The 27838-nt window shown below is 40.8% G+C and overlaps 3 protein-coding genes across 5 annotated transcripts in view; 2 read left to right on the plus strand and 1 right to left on the minus strand.

Annotated features, from left to right (window-relative positions):
- The window catches only part of LOC139802179 (uncharacterized protein F13E9.13, mitochondrial-like), a 40475-nt gene extending 26261 nt beyond the window's left edge, over positions 1-14214 (plus strand). The window contains 1 exon segment of the mRNA XM_071757065.1: positions 13865-14214. Within this exon segment, the coding sequence (XP_071613166.1) occupies positions 13865-13923 (59 nt within the window). The 3' untranslated portion in view covers positions 13924-14214.
- C13H19orf12 (chromosome 13 C19orf12 homolog) overlaps positions 1-21701 on the plus strand; it is a 252445-nt gene extending 230744 nt beyond the window's left edge. The window contains exons 1-3 of one of the 3 annotated variants that reach the window (XM_071756815.1): positions 16691-16991; positions 18576-18752; positions 20682-21701. In XM_071756815.1, the coding sequence (XP_071612916.1) occupies positions 18593-18752; positions 20682-20947 (426 nt within the window). In that variant the 5' untranslated portion in view covers positions 16691-16991; positions 18576-18592 and the 3' untranslated portion in view covers positions 20948-21701. Of the gene's footprint in view, positions 1-16690; positions 16992-18575; positions 18753-20681 lie in introns of those variants that run through there. The other 2 variants (XM_071756816.1, XM_071756817.1) reach the window with 2 other exon arrangements.
- Positions 1-27838, minus strand: part of POP4 (POP4 homolog, ribonuclease P/MRP subunit) — a 377629-nt gene that overhangs the window by 313479 nt on the left and 36312 nt on the right. The gene's annotated exons all lie outside the window — the stretch shown is intronic.

A 27838-nucleotide genomic window follows, 5' to 3' on the forward strand; every position in this document is an offset into this window, starting at 1 on the left:
TTTGCTGTGCTGAGGAGCTTGGAAGTTGAGTGTAAGGACAGAGCTATCTGTGGCTTTTGTCTTGCACATTTGCAGTGCATGCCTCTGCAACTGAAATGATCTGTTGTTTAGAAAGGGTGAGGAACTGGTCTGAAATTTGCTTTTTGTGGGCTAATGTGCTGTGGTGTGTAGTAGAATTGACCCTCTGCTCTATCATCCTCATTGGAAAAAAACATCAGAACTTAAAATGCTTCTGAGAGAGACAAAGCTGGAGTCCTGCCTCAGAGGGATCAGGGAAACCTACCCCGTTCACTCCTTGCTTTGATAAGAGTCAGTGCTTGTACTGGGGCATGCAAGAAGCTGGTTGTGTTGAGGCATTATGGAACTTCTCTCTATTTTTTCCTACTCTTACGTATTGTTTGATTCAGTGACAGGGATTATCTGATCCTTTGAACAATTGTATTAGGGATAAAAAGCCTGTTTCTCATAGGATGTCTGTTAAAGCCCTGTGTTAGGACTAATAACTTCAGTCACATTGTTCTCAAATGGTGACTGCTTAGGAATCTTCTATTGAAAAGCTCATACTTGGTCAATATGAAGTTGAAGATATTGAGTGGCTTGCTGACTGCATTCATATTCCTGACTTCATCTATCTAAAAGACTTTGACTCTCACTCACTGAGGTCCAGACCTATTAAATACTTTCCTTGGATCATTCCTGAGCTGGCAAAGTTACTGCTTGCTGATGTGCTATGTCAAAGGGATGCCTCTGGGGCACTGAAGCATTCCAGCTTTGCTTACAGGGAGAGAACCATTGCTCCCTCCTGTCAGCCTCTGTGGGTCTGCAGCAAAAAGAGGAAACAGAAGCAGCAGCCAAACTAAAAGCAAGGCCAGATGGTTTCTAGTGAAATGTTGAGAATAATAGATGTTTTTTTCACCCCATTCTTTAAATGCACAGATAATTTTAGGGAGAAAAAAAGTCCTTCTGCAATGCAAATAGGAAAGCCTTTCACATGAGGCAAAAAGGCTGCAATTAACAACATAGTCTGTTTCTTTGCTTACGTTTTGAAGCTTCAGAAGTATTAAAAGTAAGGAGAGCCTAAGATGTTTCTTGTTAAACACTTAAGGATAGGAAAAGATGTGTGAGGGTAATTATCTTGATTAAAAATCTGTTGATCTTATTAACAGATAGGCTCCTTTCAAGATGTCAAAAAGGGATTTTGCTGATTTGGGCTGAAACTGCTGCTCTCTATCTATGTTTAACGTCTCTCTTTCCCGTCACTGTCAAATTTTCATTGTTTCACCAAGTAAATTCAGTGTCAGACAGCAAGCATTAGTATGTTATAATTTTTTTCCATCACTTCTTGAAATGAATGGGACAGAGTTGCTGCTTGATTGTGTGGAATGCTGGTTATTGTGCATTCCTCTGCTAACAGACACATTCGGCTGTAGGTTTTTAATTGCTTTTGAAAGCAAAACTTATCCTTGTAGAAGCATAATGAGGAACAGGTGAATTTTGTTTTTTAAATGAGATTTTGTCAATGGACCATGTTTGTTAAAACAACAAGTTAGGAAAACTACCAAGCTGAGCAGAGGCAATGCACATTTTGCTTATTAACCTTAGTTCTTAAATTCTTCTCCCTCTTTCATTTTCCTTTTGTATATTAAAATGCAGTTTCTACTTCTTTCCTACAACCTGTGCAAAGGAGATGGAATTTTCTTCCTAATAATTTTACTTTTCTGTTATATCTCTCCTCAGTAGCTGCACTTGCTGAAATCAACTGCATTTTTTTCAGTTAGTGTCTTCTTCTAGGACTAATAACACTGATGTTTATAGTTACTGCTGGAGAATGATGCAGAACCAAGGCCACTGCTTGGTTATGCAAAATGTATTATGCTCAGGGAACAAACGGGAGAAAAGGGGTCACACCTGCAACCCTCCTTTGGGCACAAGTGAGCAGACAGGTGAACAAAAATTGACCAAGCAAAGTATTCCGTCCTGTACTTGTCATACTTGGTATAAATTTGAGAGCTTACAAGGGTCAAGCTCTCTTCATCTGTGGCCAGTGTCCTGAGAGGACTCCATCCATTCCTCTGCCTTTGAGCCTGATCTGTGCATCCGTGAATCTGTGTGTTCCTGCATCCTGCTCCCATCTGCCACTGACTGCAGGAGCCCAGTCTGGGACTTTTCCAGGGACCACCCTTCAGCCTTGGTGGTGACATGAGCTTTACTGGGGGGCAAATGTGATACCACTTCTCTGTGTGTGTGTACATATTTCATTATTTTCCTTTTCATCGCTACTCTTTCAATTAAGCTGTTCCAACCCATAAGTCACTCTCCCTTATTCTCTTTCCTTGCCCAGTAGGGGAAGGGAAAGGGATTAATAGATAGCATCTGTCATTCTTTTAATTGCTGGCCCAGCATTAGACTGTGACAGTGTACAAGAAATTTTAAATATCTAAAATTGGTAAATCTGGTATGAAACTAACTGTTCAAGATAGTAGTTAAACTCAGAATTGTTTGACATTGTGCTGCAGTCACTTTATTAATAGTGCCGTGTAATACTGGTATCAGAATAAGGTCACAAAACAGAGGATGTTTAGATTCATGTTTCATACAAATGCGGGAGGAATCCCAAATTCAGCAGTAAACAAGGATGAAAAGGAAGGCAGCACAGTAACAGCAAGAAAAGATGCTCAAGTTTCCTGCAGTTTCTGCCTCATTGTTTATTCCAGCTTCCTGCTTTTTCAGTTTGCCTCTCAAGCCTTTCTTGTGCATATACATAGATTATAGCATGCAGAAGACTAAGAATAAGCTGAAGGCAGAAACTGACTTAATGAAGACATTCTTGTGACAGAGAAAAGATTTTGTTGTCCACAGATGCGCAAAGAAAAATAGAAAAGCAGCTGCCCTTAGAAATGGAGTAAAAGTAGAGATGAGCACCACGTCATGATGTGCACAACATCTGATGTGTTGAAAGTTTTTGAAAGGATCTGTACTGTTGCTCAGGGATATAACCAAGAAGCAACAATAAATTTCTGCTGGAAAAATACTGCAAGTCTTGTGTCTTAGATACTATCCTGAATAGTCTTGACTTTTTGCCAACTTTCAGCTGGAGAATAAGGATAAAAAAAAAATTAGTTTTCAACTGTTCTGTTATGGATGACAATATTAATAATAAATTTTGTGTCAAAAATTTCTTCCTCCTTAAGGCCAAGCTTACAGAGCAGCAGTTGCGTGCTGTCATCTTCCAGAGAAAGGTTCTGAAGGGCAAAGGTCCTCATCCCATTTGTTTCCACCTCTCCTCTGTGGATAGCTAGTTTGTCTTTTTTGAAAGCTTTTTTGGGCAGAGAGAGCATAAAGGTGAAGGAAGGAATTTATGTGGCAAGTGGGTAGGTGCTATGAAGTGCACGTGGGATATAACAATCAAATTAAGGTTTCCTGGGACACCAGACCTGTAAAATTAAGAAACTAGGGATATAGCTGGTTAGGAATGAGTTATTAAATTTACAGATTATCAGCACAACACCCATGATGTGATGAACATGGGTGTTAGGGTGAACTGGGATGGCTTATTTTACTCCTTGCACATTCTGTTTAAAGTATCAGCTGAAGCATTCATGAGAGCAAACACAGCTGGTAGCATTTGGGCTGCAGAAATTATAGTTTGTAATACTTTCCTAATAATAATTTGAGGGTTTAAAGAATTACGCTATTAATACTTCAGTCAGGAACTGAAAGCCTTCAGGTTTCAAGAAAGACTTGTTTTAGACAGCCTTGACCAAATAGCCAAAAATATTATAGGATTCCTCTGAAGCACTAGCCATGGCTACAGCAGCATACCTGGTGAAATAGATCAGTGGTCCAATCTTCCTTGACAACTCCTATGTAATTAAAAATAGGAGAAATAGAAGAGAAAATTTGTAGGGCTGATAGAGGCTTGTATTTTTTCAATAATTTATCAAGATTCGAGAGTGCAGATTTCCTTTGGGAAATATTAGTTCTTGGGTTTACAAAGTGCCTTAGTTGTAAATACCCATAAAAGTGACAATTTGGTAGGTCGTATTTATTCTTAAGCGGGTCAAAGGACATTAGCGTATTCCTACTGTATAAATCTGTCAACTACTGAATTTCTTTATGCTCCCAAATCACAAAAGCAGCTCTCACAGTCAAGGAGAAAATGTCACATTATTGCCAATCAAGGACAACAAGAGAGCATATCGATCTCTACCCAATAACTTTTGCCCTGCTCACTAGGTTTTTATCACTGAAACTGGACACATCAAGGGATTGGGCTGAATACATACATATAGTGCTGATTTATTACAGGAGGAGAAATACAGTTTGGCCTTACTTCTAGCTCAATATTTTAACAATTCCTGGCATGGAAGCTTACAGTGACTTTTTCCACAGACAAAGTATAGAACTTTGAGATATTTCTGGATGTTCACAAATCTTCGGCTCACATAGGTACAATGACTGTTATGGGTGTAGTTGTGTCTTGCTTTTGGTGGTCTTACAGTCCTGAGTCTTGATTTTGAGGCCTTATCTGTGTGGAAGTCTGTAGCAGGGTTGCTGTTGGTTTCAGAGAGGTGTAACTAAAGATAAGCTTGGAGACATTGGAAGGCGTAGAGGAACAATGTGAATTCAAGACAAAAGAGAAGAAGACAGTGAAAAACTTGCAGCTGAGGGAAAAGTATGACCCAGGGTACACATTATCCATTTCCAGTGTTAGATGGAAATGTTAAGCTTTGCCAGCCACCTTGAAATCTCCTCTGAGAATCAGGCCTAGAATGAGAAAGTTACAACTACTTCCATGTATTTCTCACCTTTCCAGGTAAATACAGAAAGCTGCAGTTGCCAGAGCACTGATGAATCATTGCTTCCTTTCATCCAAAGAACCTTGGGCTTTTTCCCCCTCCAGACATTTAACTTACTTGCAGGGCTGACAGAAAAGCAGTAGATTTTTTTTTTCCCAAATATCCATTTGCCTTTCCATTTGTCTACTTTGATCTAAAATATAGAACCTGATGGATGCCCCAGGTAAATCAAACATTTTCTGTCTGCCAAAATGGTTTTGCAAATGCTTATTTCATGCCATTACCATTTTTCTGTTTCTAGCAGTAAATCAAAAAGTATCAGCCATTCATCCACTTTAAAAGTAATGCCTTTCCTTTGCATAATTACACGTACCCAGTGGAGATCTGTATGCACAGTAAATCTATTCCTTTAAAAGGTTTTGCCTTAAGTACCACAGTGACATAAATTAGTGTAGCATAAATTTATTTATTTAAAAGGTTTATTCTTTTAACTGTTATATTTCCATTGCTTGATTTGGGTGGGGAGGGGTTTTATTAATGTTTTAGATTTAATTCTGCAGCAGATGATTATGCAGAGAGGTCTCACTTCTTACAGGACTTATAGCAATTGAGATGTGTGTGTAATTTATTCTCATTACAGATTGAACACCTAACTGGTGTTCAGGGGGTCTTCACTGTATCTCCAGTAGATCCTTGAGAATTAAATAGTTTAATGAATGTAATGAACAAACCTGAAAGAAGTAGACATAGAAAAGCATACATATTTGGACATTACATCTCCATATTTGCAAATAACAAGAATTAAAAGTGAGTTGGGGAAAAGAAGTCTTCCAGTATTAAGTAAGCCTGGACAGTATTTTGGCAAAGTAAAGATTTTTAAAAATAATAATGTATTAATCATTCTCATGTAAACTTGCTCATCTTTATTAAGTCATGTTTGTAGCTCTCAAAGGTGTCAACGTGAAGCAGGCAAGCCCAGCTAGTGGAAGCCAGGGAATGAAAGGATGAGTTTTTTAGCAAATTCAAGTTCAATTTTAAGATTTATAAAATTATCTTTTGTGAGTGTTATTGTTGGAAGTATCTTTTAAAAAAAATTAAATTAAGAAACTTGACCAGAATGGCAAGAAGTAGCACAACACTAGAATTTAGTAAGTAAATATTGAGCAATAGAATTGAACAAGTAAACATATCCCAATTGCATCTGAAATTGTGGCTTCAGTATAATCCTGTGAATAGTTACATACATGTTCCGTTTGTGTGAGAATCTTGAGACATGGACCAAGTTGGATGAAATGCCAAATTGCAGGTTAGGCTATGACATGAGTGATACCCATGGCACTGAGTGTGAAAGTGAAATCCCTGGTGGCTCTAAAACATTAACTGTTATGTACCAAAAACGTGCAGAAACATTTTGAGGAGTGTGTGGTTCACAGGAAAGTGTTGGGTCTTGACTCTCATTTGGTTAGTGAAGATAGTTTCATTAACACAATCAAAATATTCAGCACAATAATTCCACACTATCCATTTCAAAATGTTCCCTTTTTCTGCTGGCATGGAGCTCTTGACACCCATTTTTACAGTTAGAAAGAAAAAACTTCTTTGGTATCCATGGCAAACCTGGGACAATACTCTGGGCCTGAGATGAGAAGGTGCATGTGCTAATTCCAGAACTAGCAAGGGCTGTGTATTGGAGGCAGGAAGTCTGTTACATGCAGCTCCACATCCCCTGTCCATTAAGGTCACTCTTTAAGATTTTGTTTAAAGTGAATCTGGCTTTTTTTGGTCTTTATATATTACATTAAATAGATCAGAGGTTGCCAACTGTTCTTTTTGACGAGAATTGATGGAGGTGGTTGCAATCATACAGCTTAAATGGCACTGGGGAAGAAAATGCAATGCTGGGCAGGGGGGCTTGGGAAGCAAGGGAAATACCCCCTGCAGACATTCAGGAGCAGGTCTGGTGCTGGTGTTTTGTCTTGAGCTGATATACATATTCTGAAAATCTGACTCCAGTTTCATGTCAATTCTAGCCATTCCATACTGATCTGTGACAGTAAATAGCAGTCTGGGTTTAGTATTCAGGTTGATGTGTAAATATAGTCCAATTGTTTCAGTCAAACTGAGGAACATTTACAGAGATGTATGTCCTGAATAGGAAGAAAAAGCACTGCTACCTGGTCTGCAATGGCTCTTGATAATTTTAAGGGCAGGATTGTGTGATGTAGTTGCCTGTGACAGAAACTGGATTAGTGACAAAGATGCTGCCTTGAATCCCATGTCCTAAAATGTGCTCGTGGGAGCTGCTAACTGGGACTGTAGTCTTCCCCACTGAAACACCCTCATCTCTGTTCTGCAGTTGGGAACCAGAGGAGCTGCCTTAAAGGGTGAGAGAGTACCTCAGCTCCCAAACTTCCTCAATCTTTGTCTTCCCATGCTGTTTGCATCGATGCTAATCAATGTTAATTATGGTAGTGGGGCTTGTGATGTACTCATTATAAGAGCCATCCTATTTTTCTGTGCTTGTACACAATAGAGCCCTGATTGGGGTTCCCTAGATGCTACAAATAGTAATACAAATGGTTATAATAATGAATATGTGGTTCATGGTGTAAGCCTAGCAAACTCAGTTCATGCAGCCTGCTGAAGCATCACTTGATAATTCTGTTTGCTGTACCACTAACTATGGCATACTGGATATGTCTTGACAGTTGGGGCCTCAGCACAGTAAACCATTTAAGCTTTTGTTCATGTCTAAATAGGTGCTTCTTTTTAAATTTGCATTTGAGTCTTGGTTATTAGTGTAAATGTATGCTTTAAGTTAAGCATGTGCTTAAAAACTCGTCTGATTCAGCATCCTTATTGTGTGAGGTTGGTTATCCCACCACCACTGCGTTGCTGGGAACTGACAGGTCCTGAAGTGTGTGCCTGGATAGATTTTTTTTTTTCCTAGTCTGAAGGTTACAGATGCAAGAGCAGAAAGATGCTCCTATCCAAGGTCCACGCTCCAGCTCCAGCAGCTGGAAGTGGATGGAAGCCCAGAGGTGGGAGCTGATGCTTTTCTTCCTGCAGAGGCTGCTGTCCTCTTCTCTGTGTCACTGTGCTGGGCAACCTTGTAGTAGGAGCTGATACCCAGTGCTAGCCCCTGTGATGAATTTGGTTCAATTCCACTGTTATCCCCACAGGGAATTTCAGCACCGTTGTTTAAATGCATTAATTGGTATAAATAACTATTCAGCTGCTGGTTCTGCATCCCTGGGCCATACCCCTGTGAGTTTCAGTGACTGAAATAGTCTCAATTTTTTTTTTCCCAAGGAAAAATTTTCACAAAGAGTCCCTTATTTCTTGTTACCTGGTTTGTTATGGATATTGCTTCTAGTCCTACTTTTTTTCAGTTCCCACCAGGCTGCATGCCTGGTTTTTAGTTACCTGCGTGCAGTTCAGGCGTATGGCTATTTGCCTGACTCTGCTTAGTTCTCTGTTGTTGTGCTACACTGTTTACCTACCCTGTATAACAAAAATGTTGTGAATTGTTTATGTGTTACCTCTCTTGAGTGTGTATGTTGTTTTAAAAGGAATTTGAGTCAGTGTTGAGCTGTTTCCATGTTTGTAATTAATTTAAAATATTTAGTGTAGCAGCTAGATTTTTCCTTGTTAACTGTGGTTTGCTGAAATTTCATGATCTACAGCACACCCTAGTGATATCTGAAAACCATGAAGTTGAACCTAGTCAATTTTGCTTCCTTTGGGGTACAGCAAAACTCAGGACTCCACTAAGCAAAGTCCAGGAAAGTAAAAGCCTTCATATCCAAGATGGAAAGTGGATTGAATCCCTTGTTTATAAAACAAAAAACAACCTTAGAAATTGTACTACAGGATATTTTTCTGGGAAAAGAACATCTGCATAATGAGTTCATTTGGTTTGAAATCTGTGATGTTGGGTCTGTTACAACAGACCATGGGGAAAAGCAGCCTTGTATTGTCTGAGAAGGGGAGAATATTTGTTGGTTTCCTTTTTAGACTGGAGAGAGCGACCAGACATAAATTAAGTATTAAGGAAACCTGCACACAGTCTTCACAGGTCAGAAGCCCAAATAATGATCTACTGTAATATGGCCATAACATTAAAATTTATCCTAGATGTTCAGTTCCTTCTTCTGCAGGTAGATAGGTCTCTGTTTTTCAGGTGATGGTACCAGTATTTAGTTTTCAATGGCTTACAGGTCCCATATAATATCGCATCGTGATCTGCACCTACCTAACATTTTAGGCTGTCTTGTACTCACCTTTTTTTTTTTTATTTCTGGATTTCAGTCATTTCATTTCTTTATACCTGTCCGAATGCACATAATGGCAAGGGTTCTGAACTGGAAGTTGTCGATCCCCTGATAGTTGAGAGGAGAAAGCAGGCTTGGAAAGGACTTTGATAAAAGAAGTGTAATTAAATAGTCAAGAAGAAAGGCAAATACGTATCAGTGGTGAAATCAAATTGGTGATGTGTGGGTAACATTCAGTAGAAGTGAAAATATGAGCATCAGAGAAGAGTGTAGGCATTGTAAGTTATGGTGGTTGAAATTAAACATCATGCGAGTTTCTCAAAGAAAATTCATCAGAGAAACATGAACTTAAGCTGCAAACAGCTAAGCTGTCCCAGAAATAGTTTTGGCCAGCAGATCACACAGTGCTGAGACTGGGGTTGTTTTCATGAAGGGCCATGAAACACTGACAAGTGCAAGGCAGCCTAGTCCAGTACCCTTGACCAGCTTGCAGCTCCAGCTTGGCTCAGCTGGCAGATCTGCTTCTGTATCCCTGCTGCATGGAGAGAGCACTGATTCTCTGTGGAAGGCAAAGCTGAAGGCAGGGACCTGCTTTCTGGCTCACACATGAGAAATCTGGAATATTTTTGGGAGAGATGAGTTTCCTCTACATTTCACTCTCATCAGGTAAACCAAACAATACTGGAAATGAGCATTTTGTTTTATGTAAATAAAACCAAAAAGTTTGCAACAATTTATGGCGTTTAAATCACATGCAAATTACTTTGTGAAACTTAGGGGGGAAAGCAGCACAACTGAAACAGCCCAATTGTTTCCAGGAACATTCGTTTCAAATCCACATACAATATTTCATTCATGCTTAATTATTTCCCCAATGCTAGTCTAAGCATTACTAGTTTCCTTTGTCTTTTTGCTTTTGCATGCAGTTTGATTAGCAAAACTGCTTGTGCTCTACCAACTCCTGCACATATGGGGTTTAGCCTCATTGTTCAAGGGGTGGAGCAACAAGCAATATGAACACTCAAGCTGCCAAATTTGGCACACGTGAGCCCTCCAAAGTATACAGATATCACCCGTTTCATTTAAATCCCTGTCCATATTTTGCATTGCTACCATAGTGGCAACTCCATTGTCTGGGTGTATTATTTGAAGCAGCTTTTCTTCCATTGTTTGTGCACTGTAATCCTTGAGGTTTCTGTAGTCATTGTGAGCAGCTTACTTGAAAGAAATCACTTAGCTCTCACAGATCACTCTCTGAACCTGCTGGCAAAGGAAAGGGCCATGACTAAAGCATGAGACCTGTGATCTTTCTGAGGAAAATCTTCTCAGTAGAGTTTATAATTTTGCTTTCATGGGGCTCTGTTCTCAGGGTTGAACTCAGTGTTATCTTTCTTCCCTCTTGGATTTTTCTAGGAGGCATGATGGGAATGTAGGCTAAGAAAAGGAGTAAAAGGAGTAGTAATGCTGGCCGTGGATGTGTACCCTAACATCTTACACCTGTTTCACATACTGGCAAAGGGGGACATCTACTGTTTGACACAAATTAAGGATTGTTGTTTATTCTAATTGCAGCAAAATCCTAGCCTTTTATTTTTCTGTGGTATAGAGATTGGCACATCCTGCTGTGAGTCTTCTCAACACACTTTTTGAGAACTTAATGCTTGTCTACTTAGGACATAATGAAAGATCCACTGGAACTTATTGTAAAGAATGAGCTACCCAGTTATTTTGCTTTCTATTCATCTGCTTGGTCAACGCCCTCTATTCCAGTAGCACTTGACTCTCATAATTGTGTATATGTATGCCATTGTAGGTAAAGCCCTTTGGCATTGGCTTTTCTTTATAAATTATGCCTATTACTGGTTTTGCAAACACACCATTTTACTCCCAAGACAGTAATTTTTGTGATTTTTAAGGTGGTGATTCCCAATCTGAGGTCTGCATAAAACCAGCAAAAGGCCTCTTTGTAGTTTGCAATGAGTTTCCACTTCTTTTTTCCCCAAAAGTATAGATCACATCATAGGACAACTATAAACACTGCCCTGCTCTTCATTTAGCTTAGCAATAGATTTTTAGGGAATCCTGTTATAGCAACAGGCATTGTATGACCCCAAATGGTGACACCCATATTATTGCAAATGAATCAGTGAGCTGGCCCAAGAGGCAGTATTAAAATATAACGTGCTAAACTGTGTAAGACTCACAATCCTGACTGAAAATCCTGTCATAACAGGTATTTGCAGTGACTTCTGGAAACTTTGAATCTGGTCCATCATTGCAGAGAATGATGCAAATTTACCTTTCCATCTTCTTGCCTCCAACCTATCCCATGAGAAAAAAAAAATCAACAAACCAGGCAATACAATCTGTACAGGTTGTCCTCTTCCCTTTCATCTTAGTACATTGCTGACTGTGAGCTCCCCTCTTGCCTATCACATTATCAGAAGTCAGACTCAGGAAGGCTGGAGATATTTTTATTGTGTTCCCAGAAGAACAGGAAACTCGGTCAAACAGCTTTGTATATTTGGGCTCTAATTCAACACTCATGAAGTCAGTTGGAAATGAAATCAGCCAAGGAACCTTGACTCTGATGGGACTTAAGTCAGCTTATTTGTGCTTACTCTGAAGTACTGTGTGTTTGGGGCCAGAATTATTTGTAGCTGAAGATTTATTATTCTCAGACTCCACAAGCACCAGGTTATGGTGCAGATTTTTCACACCACTGAGTAGTAACAAGCATGGGAATCTATGACTGTTATTCTAGACACCTTCAAATGTCATACTTCCTTCCTTGATATTAGAATGCTTTGTTCCTTCGCTGACTTTACAATACACATTTTAAATCTGATTTTGTATCTTAGTCTAATTAGAGGTTGAAGAAACCTCAGATGCACTTTTCTTAGACATAGTCTGCAAAAGAGTGAGGATTGGAGAAAGTGGTTGTAGGGAATTTTTTTTTTGTCTCCTCTCTGGAAAGTGCAGGTATTTTTTGCAGCTAACTTTTAATCAGGATTTTATTTCTACTTTAGTATTCATCTATACTATAACATATAAACATGTAAGCTAATTTTTGTACACTGACTTTTGCATTCAGATTTGCTGTACCTTTTCTGGAAGTGTGACAAAATGGCTACTCTGTACTAGTAAACACAATTACTGAATTAGGCTGCTGAAGAAGTAAAAAGACAGCATAAATTATTACTATAATAAGACTGTAAAAGAGCAGAAGAGAGGTATACCATTTGCAGTCTAGGATATGTCTTAAATATCTTTAAAAGCTCGCTTGGATAGTGCTAGCTAGCAGTGTGTACTTTATTCCAAGGTGCCAGTCTATATTTTTGGATTATCTCTCAAGACTGACGTGATTTAAGGCAATTAATAGTGTTTTGTGACCTTCTGTGCCAGTAGTCCATCATTTTGGCACTGAAACTGATTTTGCCCATCTTGGCATTTTATCACCTGAGAGTGTGCGGGGAGACCAAAGCAGCACCTTTTACAGCAGCAGGAATGATTTAATTCAGTCACACTGTTCTTCAGATTCACTGTTTCCTGCAAGCTGATGAGGCAAACCTCTTCTTTGCTTAACATCACATAAGGTACATTGAAAGGCAATGAAGAGACAGATGTTCTATATCTTCACTTCATATGCAAAAACCTGTTATATCCTTTATTTGCATTCAATTAGAAATCAGACCCTGATGATTATCGAATGCAGGAAATGGGGAAGGGATTTGCTGCTGAGCAGATGCTTTGCTTGTAGTGGATCTCTGTAACCTGCTGTTGTGTCATCCTGCAGCTATTTGGTCATTTTTGCTCTATTACTTACACCTCACGGGCAGAGGTAAAGAGTGTTAACAGGTAAAAATTGGAGTCAGGTTCCTTGTTACCTTTTCTCATTGCACATGGTTCTGGAGAAAGTGCCATAAGTGCCATTCCTTTAGAACAGGCATTCTGCAGTTATAAAATTTCCCTTACTAAGTTGCTCTGGGCTAGGACTTAAATGCTATAGTATTACTTTTATGTTAATTCTCTCTTTCAATGTAGGTTGTGACTTGTTTGATCTTGTGAAACTCACCTCTTTTTTCTTTTTTTTTTTATAATCCAGAGATTATTATTAGGAACTGAGAAGTTATAAAACCACATTGTCAAGAAGGGAAGTTTAAAATTATAATATGAAGCAGAAGCAGATTTCAGAACAGATTCTGTTATTTCTGTGACTCTATAAGAGCATGTATACCAGATTCTTATAGTATCCTGGGAGAAATATAGGTTGTCTAGAGCTCTAGATGTTAGACAGGGATAAGCAAAGCAGCTTTTTTTTCATTGCCGCATAGGGTTTCCCAAACTTTTAGTGGAACCAATAGAAATCTCTTACCCTCCTCAACTTGGATATGATTAGAAACTTGCTTTCTTACGTCTTCCATCCCCTTTCTTCTCTGTGACATACTTCCATCACACATTCTGGGAAACACTTGACATTTCTTCATTTTCTCTCCTCTGTCTTTGTTTTGATAGTAAATTGTAAATTAAGCCACACTCACATTTGAGTTAACACATGAACACAAAAGTGCAAGCTCAAGTATATTCTTAGGTGCTTTGCAAGCTTAGGCAAATGGATCTATATTACTTACACGTGCCTCAAGTTTTGAATGTTCTTTTTTTTATTTGTTTTCCTGCCAATACGATAGTAAGATATTTAACATTTTTAAGAAAAAAAATAACAAACACAACTGTGAGATTATGAAACTAAGTTTGTCAGATACAGTTGCCTAATCCTTATGTTTCCTCCAGGAGTCTTTGACACAGAAGAAAATTTAGAGAAACATTTTTTTTCTATCCATCAAGATTAAGGGCCTCATCCTAAGAAAAATCTGTCATGCCTTCCTGTGAAGGTAATAGATATTTTTGCTAATAGCATCAGGTATTTCTGGACAATTCCTCCAGACTGAGCCTGCTTCTGAAGGGCATTTTTTTTTTTTTTTTTGGAGACCCCATAAAGAGCTGGCTGAAAAGACCAGGATGAATAATTTCTGTTGGTAGCAACAGTCCATCTCCAACTGAAATAGTTCCTGGTGCCCCTTGGCCTATCTTCTAGTATGACAAAAACTGTGAAAATATGCAGTAAAGGCAGCATGAGGACATGCTGGACTGGTTTGTGGCTATTTTGGGTTCTGCTGCGTGTTAGGAAAGGACTTGACAGAGATCTGCTGAGTGACTTACCAAACCAGAACACCAGTGCACCATTGCTGTAGTTGATTTTGACTGATGACTTGAGGATTTCAGGGGGTGAAAGGGAATTATTTTTCTCTTGTTTTTTTAGAGGTGTAGACTTTGTAGAAACCTGAATAGGAAAAAGATGTAAAACATCCTGATAAAGGAAAATAACTAGTGAATCCAGGCTGATAAAGGGGACAATATGGAAATCACAATAACATCTAGTATTTACAAGAGCCCAGCAGACTGTAGTGAATACAATCAGATCATTGGCAGGATGGGACTTGCAGCAGGACCACCTTGAATTGCTGTCACTCCACCTGCTCCCAGAATTTAAAAAGCACGTGAACTTTTATCTCAGGTATTAATTAAGAGTGGATGTTGAAATGCATAAATACACGCTGGAATTACAGTGGCAGACCCATCCAGAATACACAATGCTGTACAGGAGAATCCGGCCAGGAGAGCCGTCTCTTTTCCCGGTTTGGATGCGGTTTTCCCGGCCGGCAGGAGCGTAGCGGAGCCCCTGCGGTGGCGAGGGGCGGGGAGCCACCAGATGGAGCCCGCCGGGAGCAAACCTGGGCAGGAGAAAATCTATTGCGGGTTTTGCTGCTTCAGTAAGCCCAAGAATGGGCTTTGTAGGACTTCTGTGCAGTTACTGAGCCCAAACTCACAGAATGTTGGGTGGAATGTGTGGTGTGCTGACTCGTGTGTGGGTTAATGCTCACCAAGGAGAGTAACAGGCATGGTAGCAGATGCTGGTAACTACCTGCAGAATCAAATCCTAATTCAGCTGCTAACTATAACCAGATTCCCATTGACTTCAACAGAATCGGAATTTCTCTGTGTATTATGATTTATAGCAGCATGTACATCCTTAAAGGATACCATCTTCACTGTTATCTTGCATTTTCATTTTAGTAAATTCTACCAGAGAAAAAAACAGACCTAATAAATACCTGAGAATGTAGCCCTAGGAACCTGTATTTATTTTTAACTGGAGTAGTCAAGTAATCATTCAGTTTGAGATAAACTGATAGCAATTCCCTTCTTTGATGGTTTGCATACTTCGTTGCTCTTAATTTTGCTCCTTGGAAAGCTGCTTACAGCTGGAATTTAGGGTGTTACTTTTTAAAAGGTACGTGGCATTTTGTTTCTTTGCTTGTGTTAGGAATCATGTTCATTTTTTACATCCAAATCATAAAAATCAAGAGCACCAGTAGACTTGTAACATTTTGAGTTGTTATACAGAGAGTTATTTTATGTGATCACATAAAGCACAGGGAGGTTAAGAAGTCCCCAGTGCAGCCACAGGAAAAGGACAAAAATTTTGAATTATATTACTTCTCCTCATCCTGCCTTTCCACTTTCTGAACAAGGAACTGAAGAAATTAAATAATAACAAAGAAAGTCTTAGATGACAAAACCAAAAAAATAATCTGTTAATCTGTTTTGGGGAAATGGCAGCATTTTAAACATTAGGCAATAACTTTTCAGAGCTTGTACTGGTGTTCAGAAGCAGTGTGGCATTTCAGGAGCCATATGTGACACAGCTGTTGATTGCTGCTTCAGTGCATGGCTTGTGTGAGTGCATATGGTGCTCTATCAGAGTAGCATGCTGCACTTTTACCCAGCTGATGACTGAAATAAACCTGGATGAAACGTATGGAAAAGATATTCTCAGATGATATTCCCAGGTTAGCACCAGTTTTAACAGCATTCTGTGGTAAGCAGCCCCTTTTCTCCTCCGCCTGCAACAGCTCAGCTGGGGCTGGAAGGTGATTTTTCCAGAGCCGCGTTCCTGGAGACACCGTGACAGTTTATAACACACCAGTGCCATGCAGGGGAGCAGCAGGTGAATCATGGAATCGTGAGCTCTGAGATCATCAAGTCCAACCCTTGATCCACTACCGCCGTGGTTCCCAGACCCTGGCACTGAGTGCCACATCAGCCTCGCCTTAAAAAACCCAGGGATGGAGAATCCACCACCTCCCTGGGCAGCCCATTCCAATGCTTGATTACCCTTTCTGTAAAGAACTTCTTCCTAATATCCAACCTAAGCCTCCCCTGACAGAGCTTAAGCCCATGCCCTCTTTTCTGGCTGCAAGCTGCCTGGGAGAAGAGCTCGACCCCCCCCCGGCTACAGCCTCCTTCCAGGGAGTTGAAGAGAATGATGAGGTCTCCCTTGAGCCTCCTCTTCTCCAGACTGAGCACCCCCTGTGTGTTCCCCGGGGCGCGTTCTCCTGTTATAAAACGAGCACCGAGCCGCAGGAGAGCGGCTACACCGCGCCTGCCCGCCCAGCTCAGTGCGCTCCGCCCGCCTGAGGGGCCTGGGCCGGTTTTGGTTTCGGTGCCGCCGCGGGGGCCGGCGGGAGGAGGCGGCAGCACCGCAACACCTATTGCCGAACGCCCCCGGGCTACGTGGAGCAAGCGTGGGAGCCGTCGCAGAGTCCGGCTGCAGCGGGGGGGGAGCGGGGCCCGCAGACCGAGGAGGTGAGCGCGGGCCGCGCAGGGACTGCCGATCTCTCTCGGAGCAGCCACCAACACTCAAGGGTCGCCCCGAGCTCTCCGGTGGGCAGGGGGCCGGGCAGGGGGCTGGGCTGCGCGGGGTCGCCGCGCTCCTCCCCCGCTGCCGGCAGCGCCGCCGCAGCCGCTCCCGGCCCGCCCTCCCATGAGGCGGGCGGCGAGCGCGCTGCCGGCTGAGGTAGGCGGAGGGGAGACGGGGGGAAAGAGGCAGGGAGGGAAGGAAGAAAGGAAGAAAGAAAGGGAAAGGGCCGCGGCGGCGTGGGCGCCGCTTCCTGGGGAGCTCCCTGCACCCCGCCCCGCTGTCAGCGAGGTTTGCGGGGGCCGGGAAGGTTCCGGAAGAGGCTGCGGGGCGTGGGGCCGCAGAACGTGGCCCAGCGGGTGCTGGGGCTGCCCCGGGAGGGCGGTGTGGGGCGGGGTCCCTCCGGACCGACACCTATTGCTGCGGGGTCTGGGGTGCCCCGGGGTTTGAGGGCGTTGTTTGGGGAGGGCGAGAGGAGACCTAGAAATAGTGAGATGGGATTGAAGCCTCCGGTTTGATTGAAGCCCCTCCCCCGCCCCCCGTAAGTTTCACTGCTGCTGTGTCATTGTTTCAGCAATAATAAAATTGAAATTGTCTTGTAGGAAAATAGAAGTATATCTGAAATGTAATTAATTTTTGGCTGTTTGAAAGAGTTTATAATGACATGCTCTGTCTGTATTAGTCATTTTATTACATTTTAAAACATTCAGAAGTCGATTGATTGTAGTGACCTAAAGCTTGGGGGTTTTTGGTGAGCCAAGGAAAGTCTCTCTAATTTTCAGGTTTGGTTGAGATTTTGAAGGTATCAGCGCAACATTCTGTGTGAAGCATCTCTACAGGGAATAAGCTCTGCTATTTATGTGTTTTCCATGAGTCAGCTCTATCTCAACTGAAAGTTTGATTGTTTAGGCCTCAAAATCAGCTAGCTGATGCAAGTAACCTGTAACTCTTTATTTTTTAAAATGCTGCTTTCAAAGTGCAGAAGCTGGCTAGGAAATGAAAAAAAAAAATCACCCTTTAGGAGCTGATTTTACAAGTCTCTTGGAAGCCTAAACATGCAGGAAACTGCTCATCTGGAATTATCTCCTTCCACTAAGACTAAAGGAAATCTGAGGCCTAACCTGCCTAGACACTTAGTATATCCTGCTTACTTGGACTGCTAAATCACAAAATACCTGTGAGGGACCGTACATAAATTCCTCAGCCATTATTTTTTTTTAGATCTGCTCAACACCTTGTTAATTCATAAATTAAGGGTGATCATCTGGGTTGGAAGGGACCTCTGAGATCATCAAATCCAACCCTTAATCCATTACCACTGTGAATAATTTGACTTTATGGGTTTTCCTCTGATCTCATTGGTCTGAATCAATGTCCTTTATTAGTACAGAACTTATTTTTGCAACATGAGATGCTTATATTTTTAGTATCTCTTTTCTCCTGTCATTACAATAGTTGTTAAAGTGTATCCATTTGCGTTGTCAAACTGAAAGCCAAAGATTAAATTTTCTCTGATTGCTGGTACTTATCCTTTTTCTAGTATGCTCTCTGTTTTCATAAACCATTTTCAAAGGGGTTTGGTTTTCCCAGAAGTGATAGAGAAAGTGAATTTTTCTTGTCTTGACTGAGCCTCTGTCTTTTAGTCTCACAGGCTCTTGATCTTCTTTTTCCTAAAATTCATTTAGCAACAAGGTTTAATCCTTATGCCAGTGATCAAAAGATAACTTAAAGTGTCTTTTCCAGGATCTTAGCTTGCCAAGATGCCCGTTGATATTGATGGTATTATGCAACTTCTCTGCCATCTCTCTGAGGAGAGAGGGATGAAAGCTGCTGTCAAACACTCTGGTCGAGGAGCGTTGCTGGCGGGTGCCACAGCTTTTGTTGGGGGTCTGATGGGAGGTCCACCTGGCATTGCTGTAGGTAAGTGTGTTAAGTCCCTGAGGGAAGAAACTCGGAAGTCTGTGTAGTAGGTGTGGGTTGAAGGAAAGGAGTATGTGGTTTTATGTAGCTGGACTTTCACAAGATGTCATTTTATATGTTGGCTTTTTAGAAATGGGGTGTGCATCAGGAAGGCACTTGTCAGTGTTTCCTTCTAGGGTGATACTTGATTATATCCGGTGTGCATCTGGAAGGCTGAGACTGAGATAGTGACATCCTTGAAACCCTTGGAACAACCTTTTAACAAATAATTTGCTTTTGATGGGTGGAGCTCTGTTTCCCATCTGCTGAGGTATGCCAGTGTCTGAGGTGTGGGATGAAACAGGTCTGAGGTGTGGGTGTGGGAAATTTATAAGCTGTAAATCAAAAGTAAAAGTAAAAATCTAAGTGACCTCATTCTTGAGTGAGATGATGATTAACAAGTTATTCTCAGATATGTTTTCACATTTTGTTTGGGTGTTTAGGTATTTGTAATGACCCCCAGTCAAACTCAGTCTTCTTCAGCCTCTGCTGAAGGCACTTGAACACGTATACCTGTGACTGTATATAAAATGTATACAATAACAAGTATATATAATAATAATGTGTACTAAGTATATCAAAAGCTATGTCCCAGTGACAGTTGGAAGAACCTCATTTACCTTTTAAAATTGCAAAGGTAAATGACTTGGGTCTTGAGTGGATTTTTGCAATCAACTGCACTTGCACTACACAAACAGCCTAGATAGGTGTGGGACTGGATAGCAGGGATTGTCCTTACTGCCTTGCACCAAGAATTAGAGAATTAATTACCTTCCATCTGCAGTGGTCACTGCAGAAAGTTGCACATTGTGCTTTCTAAGGACTTCTTGCTCTGCAGAGAATGGATTGTGAGTGTGCTGTGTGGGGGAAGAAGCGTGGTCATGTAACAAATCTTGTCTCCATGGACAAGGAAATTAGACATCAGTGCTTCTAGTGGCTTTTGCATTAAGCCCCCCTAAATCAGATATTGATGTTCTCATAAAAGTTGAGATGAATTCAACCATCATAGGCTTTCAAGCATTTCTGTGGTACCATAGGAAAAAAAATGCCAACTGAGTAAAATGCGAAGGTAAGAAAGTTTTGTCTAATGAAAAACAGCATCCCTGTGAGTGTGTAAATAAATTTTTAGGAGCGGTTCCTGAGGTGGGAATTTTGGAGGCAGTGACTGTTCTGACACCCCTCCATTATCAGGGCTCTCCTTCCTACTACATGGATGTCAGTATCTCTGGGCAGCAGTGTCAAGTCTCCTGTTGAAAAGGACTGTCTTGCAAGTTTGACAGTTAATTTGGAAAGAGAACAACCTTGTTTGTCTGCAGGAGCCACAATCACATCAGCTGTAGAGGATCCCTCAGCTGGGGTGGGCAGTGCAAGTGGAGTGTTGGTTTGATAGATGAAAGTATCACTGTGTCTAATCCTAGGAAGCTGATGGATTTGGTCTCTGAGCTCCTTCTGAGGGGTGGACCACCTCCAAGGGAGCAGGAGCCTGCAGTGTGAGGCTCTAAAGAAGCAGAGAGCTTGGACTGTTCTGGGAGTCTCTAGTTAGAGATTATGTATTAATGAGACAGTTGTTTTCCTTGGGTGTGGTTTTACTTAGGAGTAGGGATTATCCTAAAGAGACCAGTGCCCTAAGGAGTTTTACTGTGTTTCTGATTTATAGCTTGAAGGTATTAATTTTGATTGTGTAGAATTCCTTTGTGATTGGTGTGGATGTAAGAAACTTTAAAAAGCTTTGTGCTTTGAATTTCGTGTATAAACTTAGTTAAACACATTACATACACAACTCTTAATTGATTTCTAGTGAAGGTGAGAACATTGGTGATAAAAGCTATGGACAGAATTTCAGTTTTTAACATGAACTGGTAAAGAGTAACATCTCTCTCTTTTTTCTAGGAGGAGCATTTGGTGGATTGCTTGGTGCCTGGATGACTACTGGACAATTCAGGCCGGTCCCTCAGATTTTGATGGAGTTGCCTCCTACTGAGCAGCAGAAACTGTATGATGAAGCCATGGTTATTCTCAGAAACTTAGACTGGACTGATATTGCTCAGCTGACTGCTCTTGTAATGGGAAGTGCTAGTATCCAGCAGCAATTGACAGCAATGTTGGTAAATTACCTCTCCAGAGAGTTAAGAGCAGAGATACAGTATAAAGAATAAACCTTCCCAGAGCAGGTTTTTACACTGTAGAGAATTTTACTCTGACAATTGTGATTCTTCAACATAGCAATTCTTAGTTATCAGTACTAATTAAGAACGTAGGCAGATCTAAGTATTATTTGAGGGTTGGGTTTTTTTGTTTGTTTTGTAAGGGAAATATTAGATTACTGCATTATCCTGACACTGACTTTCTATGTAATTTTGTATTACTCTGCACTTGGACTGAATTCAAAATCCCTAAAGGTAATAATGCTATCACTAGTTAATCTTTTTAAAGCCATTGTATTTTGTTGAGGAGATTTATTTCTGTTTGACAAAGTGCTTTCATTTTCTTCTGTGAATGACATATAGGTGCCAAAGTTGTTAGGGCACTTTGAAGATTTTTACTTACTGTCTGTGTCAGTCCTGAAAAAAAAACTTACAGGAAAGTACATCATTCTACTGTGAACTCAAAGATCTAAGTCCTTACTTTATTCTTTGTCGCATTTTTATTGTAATTCTTGAGATATTTATTTCTTTCTGTAAGAAGTTAAGCCAATGCCTAAACAAAATTTAAAGCAACAGGAAAACAAACTGCACATTTAGTAGTTCCTGGTGTCCTAGAATGGGAAGGCATGGCAACAGAGCACTTTTTTAAAAATGGGGAGCTGAATCTGCCATTTTTATACTATCCCTAGGATTAGGGTTGTCATTTCAGCATTAATTTCTTGACTGAACATGAACAGTCTGTTTTCATTAAAATATTCAGAAGGAGCATCATAGTCACCTGAGTTTTTCTTTAAGGTAAATGAATGCTTTAAGAACTGGGTACTAAAACTTGACAAAGAAGGCAGCCTGGTACTGGCCAGCCAGCAGTGGGCAGTGATGGTGGTGTGGGATGGACATGCCCTCAGCTGCAATTCTTCTTTCAGTGTAAGCTCTAAACGCAGTGGTGCTAAATATCCCAGCTAGTTCACCATTTGTTTTAAGGCACCTTTAAGAGAAGTTCTTAGTAAAAAATTGTGCAGGTGCGCCTTCTTTTTTATGTAAAAACAAGTGAAACTGCTCTTATAATTTTATTTTTCCCTTAAAATAAATATATATCTTTCTGTATGGTGAGGCTTCTGGAGAGCGAGTTCTAAATTATGAAGCTTTAAACTGGGGAGCTGCTGTTATATACATTTGATTAATTTACATCTGCATGTACAATTTGCTATTAATTAATTCCTAGCTGGAGTGCAGGTCAGTGATTGTTCTTCTTATCACTTAAAAACACTTTTTCAGTGATGCTGAAGTCAGATGGAAGTGAATGGTAAGTGGGCACTCCTTACCCTGTCATAGTTTCATAGTAGCAAGCCTGAGATCAATGTTTGTTCAGTTTCATTAGCAGATTACACACACTGCAGCTGTTTTTTTAAGGCTTTACGTATTCTATATATTAATTTTAAAATACTATTTTTATTAAGACAGTTACTTTTATTTGCAGTTATCTGGTTATTTCACAAATAATTTACTCTTCCCAAAATATCTCACTGCTAACAGCAGCACATGATTTAATGATACAGTAGGATGGAAGCTGCCATCTTATAATCAGCTCTTTAAATCCAGACATGAAAAAACTTGACATCAGATTTTAAAGCGGACCATAGGAAAGATGTTAGTTTCAATTAGTTTATAATAGTATCCAGTATTTCAACAGATCATTAGAAGATTTCGGAGTGGCTTCAGGCATTTATCAGGACTCCCATTTTACAGGTATTCATAAACTGAAGCCTACACATAGGTAGTTAATTGATTTTTATCACTCCTATCAGTGTCACAGCCATGAATGGAGCTTAAACTATGCATGTCCTAGTCTTGGACTCTGTGTTACTCTATTCCTTAGGGTGTTCTTTCAAATGCTTTTACTATACACTGGTTTTAATTGTGGTCTTTCAGCCTTCACTGGCATATGAAGGGAGCTTGAGTCATATGGTTACCTAAAGAAGTTTGGTAGTTCAGAGTAGAAATTCAGAGTAGTCCAGAGTTCTGCATGGGCCAGTCTAGCTTTTAGATCTTGTTGCCTCTGACCTCCCAAGAACCTTTAGACTCTGCCACCACATAGCACAATCTTGGTCAATTTTAGCTTCCATAGGTTTTCAAGTGACTGAAGTAGAACTGAGGAGTGTATTGAATTCTGTTTATTCTCTATATTGTTATTTAACAGGTTTGACGCTCATGGAATTTCATGGAAGATGACAGGTACCCATTTTCAGAATGGTAGCAGTAGGCTTGCAGTTTTGTCTGAAACACATTTTGCTGCTGGTAATAGAAGAAGAGCAGAACCCAGCTCAAGTGTTCATCTCAAGTGAGTTTGGACATATGAAAATTAGGAAATGACCACTTCTTATTGAAGAGACCCTAATACAAAACTACTGAGAGAGAATGAGCATGGCATGCCACAATGCTTGTTTATATTTTAGTGGTGCCTTGTCAGCTCATACTGTTAAACTGTAGCAGGATTAATTTTTGCCTTTATTGCTCTGAATGTGGTCTATGCTATCATATTGAGGTCACCACAATATTTGGTATGTAGCTTTATGTGTGGATTTGGGTAAGTTAAAAGAACCCTTCAACAGATAGCATCATCCGAGGAAAAGACCAGCTGCACGAAAATGTGTTTATACCCATCTGTTACTCTTCTTTGGTAGAGACCTGGCTGTCCACCACTACATCCTTTGTTGGCTTAGGAAACAGCCACAGGCAGGGGATGGCATCTTCTAAAACCCATTCCAGCTGCATAATGTCCAGGCTGAGTGCAGGGCCCAGCTATTGCCTAGGAAACGGGGCAATGCCATGCCAGCAGTTTCAGGAAGCAGCTGAAAGAGTCACTATGGGGAGATGTACATATTTATATAAAGAAACCATCTGTGATTCTGGTTATTAACTTGGTTTGGTTGTAGATATGACAGAATCAAGCTAGATTTTCACAGGCAGATGGTGTATTTTTAGTTAAAAATTCGTTTTTTTCCCCTATGCTTTTCATTTTTTTAAGCTGTCTGATTTAAAAATAGAAAGCAAGCATGATTATGAAGTGTTATGTTAGCAAAGAGATGGAAAATTATGTATTTTTTTTAATAAAAGGAATCCTGCTTTCAAACATAGATTAGTAATTGACATGTGCCATCTAGTGGCAATCAGATTATTTCTTGGTTTTATCAAAACTGCCTCAGTATATGGATGATAGAGTTACCTTTTCCCTTAAAAATAGAGGTAGCTTCTTTTTTTGTAAGTGGTCTGTTAAATCCTGGCTTTAATGAATTTGTGTTCCTTCACAAATATCAGCTTAGCCACAAATAGAATATACTTAGTATGTATTCCCCAATCAAGTTGGTTTTTGGTTATTATCTTGTGTGAGCTATGACTGCACAAATACTGCAGCTGCATGTATTACAGTCAGACAATACAGCCAGGCAGAGGAAGGTGGGTTTTATAAGCTGAGCAGCAGCCAGTTTGCAAAGACTGATTGACCACAGGTGACATGGCAGGCCACTAAGAATAATAACTTGTTTTTTAGGAGGTTGCATTTCTTGATTGAATTTTATCTCTTTGAAGACTGCTACTGTAGCAGCTCTACCTGTGCAGCCTTGGGACAGGTGCTCACCTCTCACATATGATGTGCCTGTGTGTAATTGCTGCTTTCATGGATCCTGCAGGACCAGGGAGTATTTGGCTGTAAAAATTCTGGGATTTGTTAGTCACTGTCACAGCACAGACTTCCTAAAGGTCCTGTTCCCAGTGGCATCACAGAGGCTCCCAGGCTTGGTCATTGAGGCAGTGTAGGAACTGTAAGAGAGACCTTGGACTAAGGGTAGGGAGCAGGGTGCTAGGGGTGATACAGCCGTGGTGGCACAGTGTGGTGCTGTGTCACTGGCTGATTAAGTTGCTCTGGTTCCTGGTAAATGGAGGTTTTAGGAAGTTTTGGTGAAATCTTGCTGTGGGAAAGGGTTCCATGTATTGACCCACTGACTCCAGGGTCACAAAGAACTGCAAGCAGAACAATCTTGAGATCTCAATAATGGACTAATACTGAATTCACAGCTGGCAGTCAGGATTTAGCCAGTAGCAGTAATCTGCCCAAAAGGTGGTCATGCAGAGAGCTGCTTTGAACCTCAGAGCTGAGGTTCTGCTCAGTAAGTTCATGTCCATGGGAAGGAGAGTCTGGTGACTCTTGGCTCTGCCTGTTGGCATTGTCACATCAGCTCTCACCTCTTACACCAGTATGAAAAGAAACACCAACATGTGTTTTTTCTAAGGACAGTTTCTCACCTTCCAGGCACACCCACATCTAAGGAAGGCTTTGCTGGGGAAGAACAGTCCCTCCTAGGTGAGAGTCCCCATCTCTCTTCAGAAGGGCTCTCAAGGGCTGCTGGCAGGAGAGGGTGCTGTGCAACCATCCCTGCAGGGTCCTTGCTTGCCAGGAGAAGCCAGTGGCTGCAGTTCCTCAGTAGCCCGAGCAGCTCTTTTAAAGTGAAGTTCTGTTCAGCACATGCAGCTTAAAGATACTGGGACCAGAGCTTCTATGTTTTGTTTAGATTACAGCAATTTAATGACTGAAATCTGACAGTGGTTAGTTTGTCTTTACAGGAATTAATTGTTACAAAACTTACTGAAAGTTCCTATGGAAGAGGCAGAGGGCTGTATTATTCCAAGTCACCTGGCCATACCTATTCTAATGGTCTGACCAGGACTGCTTGTGCACAACATAGAGGATGAGTCAAATCTTCACTTCATCTCCCAGGTTCTTCTTGATTATCAATGATGAACTAAGTTTTTTGACAAATCCTTTATATCCTTTAACATATCTTTTATATCCTGTTGCTGTTAGCCTTCACTGGGCTCTCAGAAGGAGGATTGGCATATGTAATTTTCTGCAGCCTCTGCCCCTGTCCTGCTCCGTGTGGAATCTTCTGTCCAGGAGCTGTCTGTGCTGTGGTCTTACCTGCATGCTCCATAACAGCAATGAGTTCATCTCCATGATGAAATGGCATCCCTCACTATTGCCTCTCTTTTAAGTGGTGCTTGGCCCTTTCACATACACATATTTCTGGTCATACAGCATTTATACCCATATTTCTATTAAAAACTATGCACACTCATACGGAAATTCAGTTTTTCTGTTTTTCCCCCATAGGGTCACAGTGGCTGCAGTAGTGCTCACTAGTGAAATACAGAGAGACTCAGCAGTTTCATCCTGCACAGCTGCAGTGGTAGGACTGACTGAGCTCAGTCTCCACCAGTTAAGCAGCACTGGTGAAGTCAGAGGATGGAAAAGCATTGTATTTTTTCCCCAGGGTAAAAGCTCTAATGGAGAGAGCACTAGCTCCTTGTGCTGTCACTGCTTGACCAGCTGATGTGTAACTCTGAACTAATTGAATTGCAGACTTTCAGCTGGGTTTGAAAGCTTTTTAAAAAAACCAGAGGCCTTTGCATTACAGTGAACTAAAGCTATTAGCCCCTAATTAAAGCATGAGGTTTCATCTTTACCTTTCTAGAGATCACAGAAATCTATGTATTTTTCAGGCTGTAAGCCAGAAATCAAACATTCATCACATAATTGCAGTAAGTGTGTGCTAATACTACTCATTAGGTGTGATTTACGAATTTCAGAAGAGCCTAAGAGGTAAATATATAAAATTATTCTGAAGTCTGCAAAAAAATGAAGGCATTCATTTCTTTGGATGACTGTTCTGCAGGAAGGATTTAGGCAAACATGAACATTACAGCTTTCAACATTCAGTAAATACACAGTGTTTGAACATCTGTACCTTTACAATTCCCTCAAAATGGTGTGGTTTCAACTATTGTGTCGCTGCTGATTTTTCAACAAAGACAATGTTCCAGCTGTCAGCAGGTACAGCAGCATGGCTTGCTTGGTGGAAAGCCTGTTTTGCTGGGCCTTGGAATAGGTATTACATTTGCTGGCACTTTTGCCTGCTTGCTGTGTGACCTTGAGAAACTCGGTAACTCGTTCTTGAGTGGGGTTTTTTTTGGTTTTTTTTTTTTTTTGTTAAATACTTTTCAATCTATCTATAGGAAATGGTGTGTTACAAGAATGTAGTAGCACTATTATGCAGCTAACCATTTGCCAGTCTGGAAATCCTGGACATTAGCATCGAGGAAGGAGGAATGTAACAAATGTCAGGAGAGGCTGATAGCAATGGAGATGAAGAGGAAAAACTGCTGGCTTGTGTAATGTAGCTGCTTGCTTTGATGCAGGGGAATGAAAGATGTACATTGGTATTTGACCTTAACTAATGATACTACCCATAGGAGTGTCTAACAGAATGCTGATACTTTGTATACCTTATTTCCTGCTCAGCCTCAGTGGATAGGGAGTGATTTAGGGTGAAGCGAAATCTTTCTCATGCTCTGGCATGTTGCATTGGAGTAGAGCACATTTGGTCCCTTGTACATGTAATCTGAAGACAGCATGAAGGCTTTCTTATTTCTGTATCAGTCAGGTATGGTGAATAATCTATGTAGTTTGCAGTCAAAACTGATCTAGCAAAACAAAAGCTTTCTAAACCTTGTTTTTACCTTACCTACTCCTTGAGCAGCTCTATGTGTCAAGACTTTGTTACAAATTAATCAGGGAATAACCCAGCTGAGTCAAAATCAGCCCCTGACAGAAGGGTTCTTGATGAGAGAGATCATGGAGCCAGAGCAGGGGTGTGTGTAGCCCTAACCATACCTCCCCAGACACCAGCATTGCCTTGGAGCAGGAGGAGAGCTCTGTGTCCTGCTGCAGTGTGTGAGCCAGTGGATGAAGCCTATCCTGGGTGCAGAATTGCATGTAAGCAAATTCTTCTTATATTTGTATGTATTTTCAATGTGGGATTTTTTTTTTTTTGTTTGTTTTTGTTTTTGTTT

This window comes from Heliangelus exortis, chromosome 13 (assembly GCF_036169615.1).
Source record: "Heliangelus exortis chromosome 13, bHelExo1.hap1, whole genome shotgun sequence".
NCBI classification, from domain to species: domain Eukaryota; kingdom Metazoa; phylum Chordata; class Aves; order Apodiformes; family Trochilidae; genus Heliangelus; species Heliangelus exortis.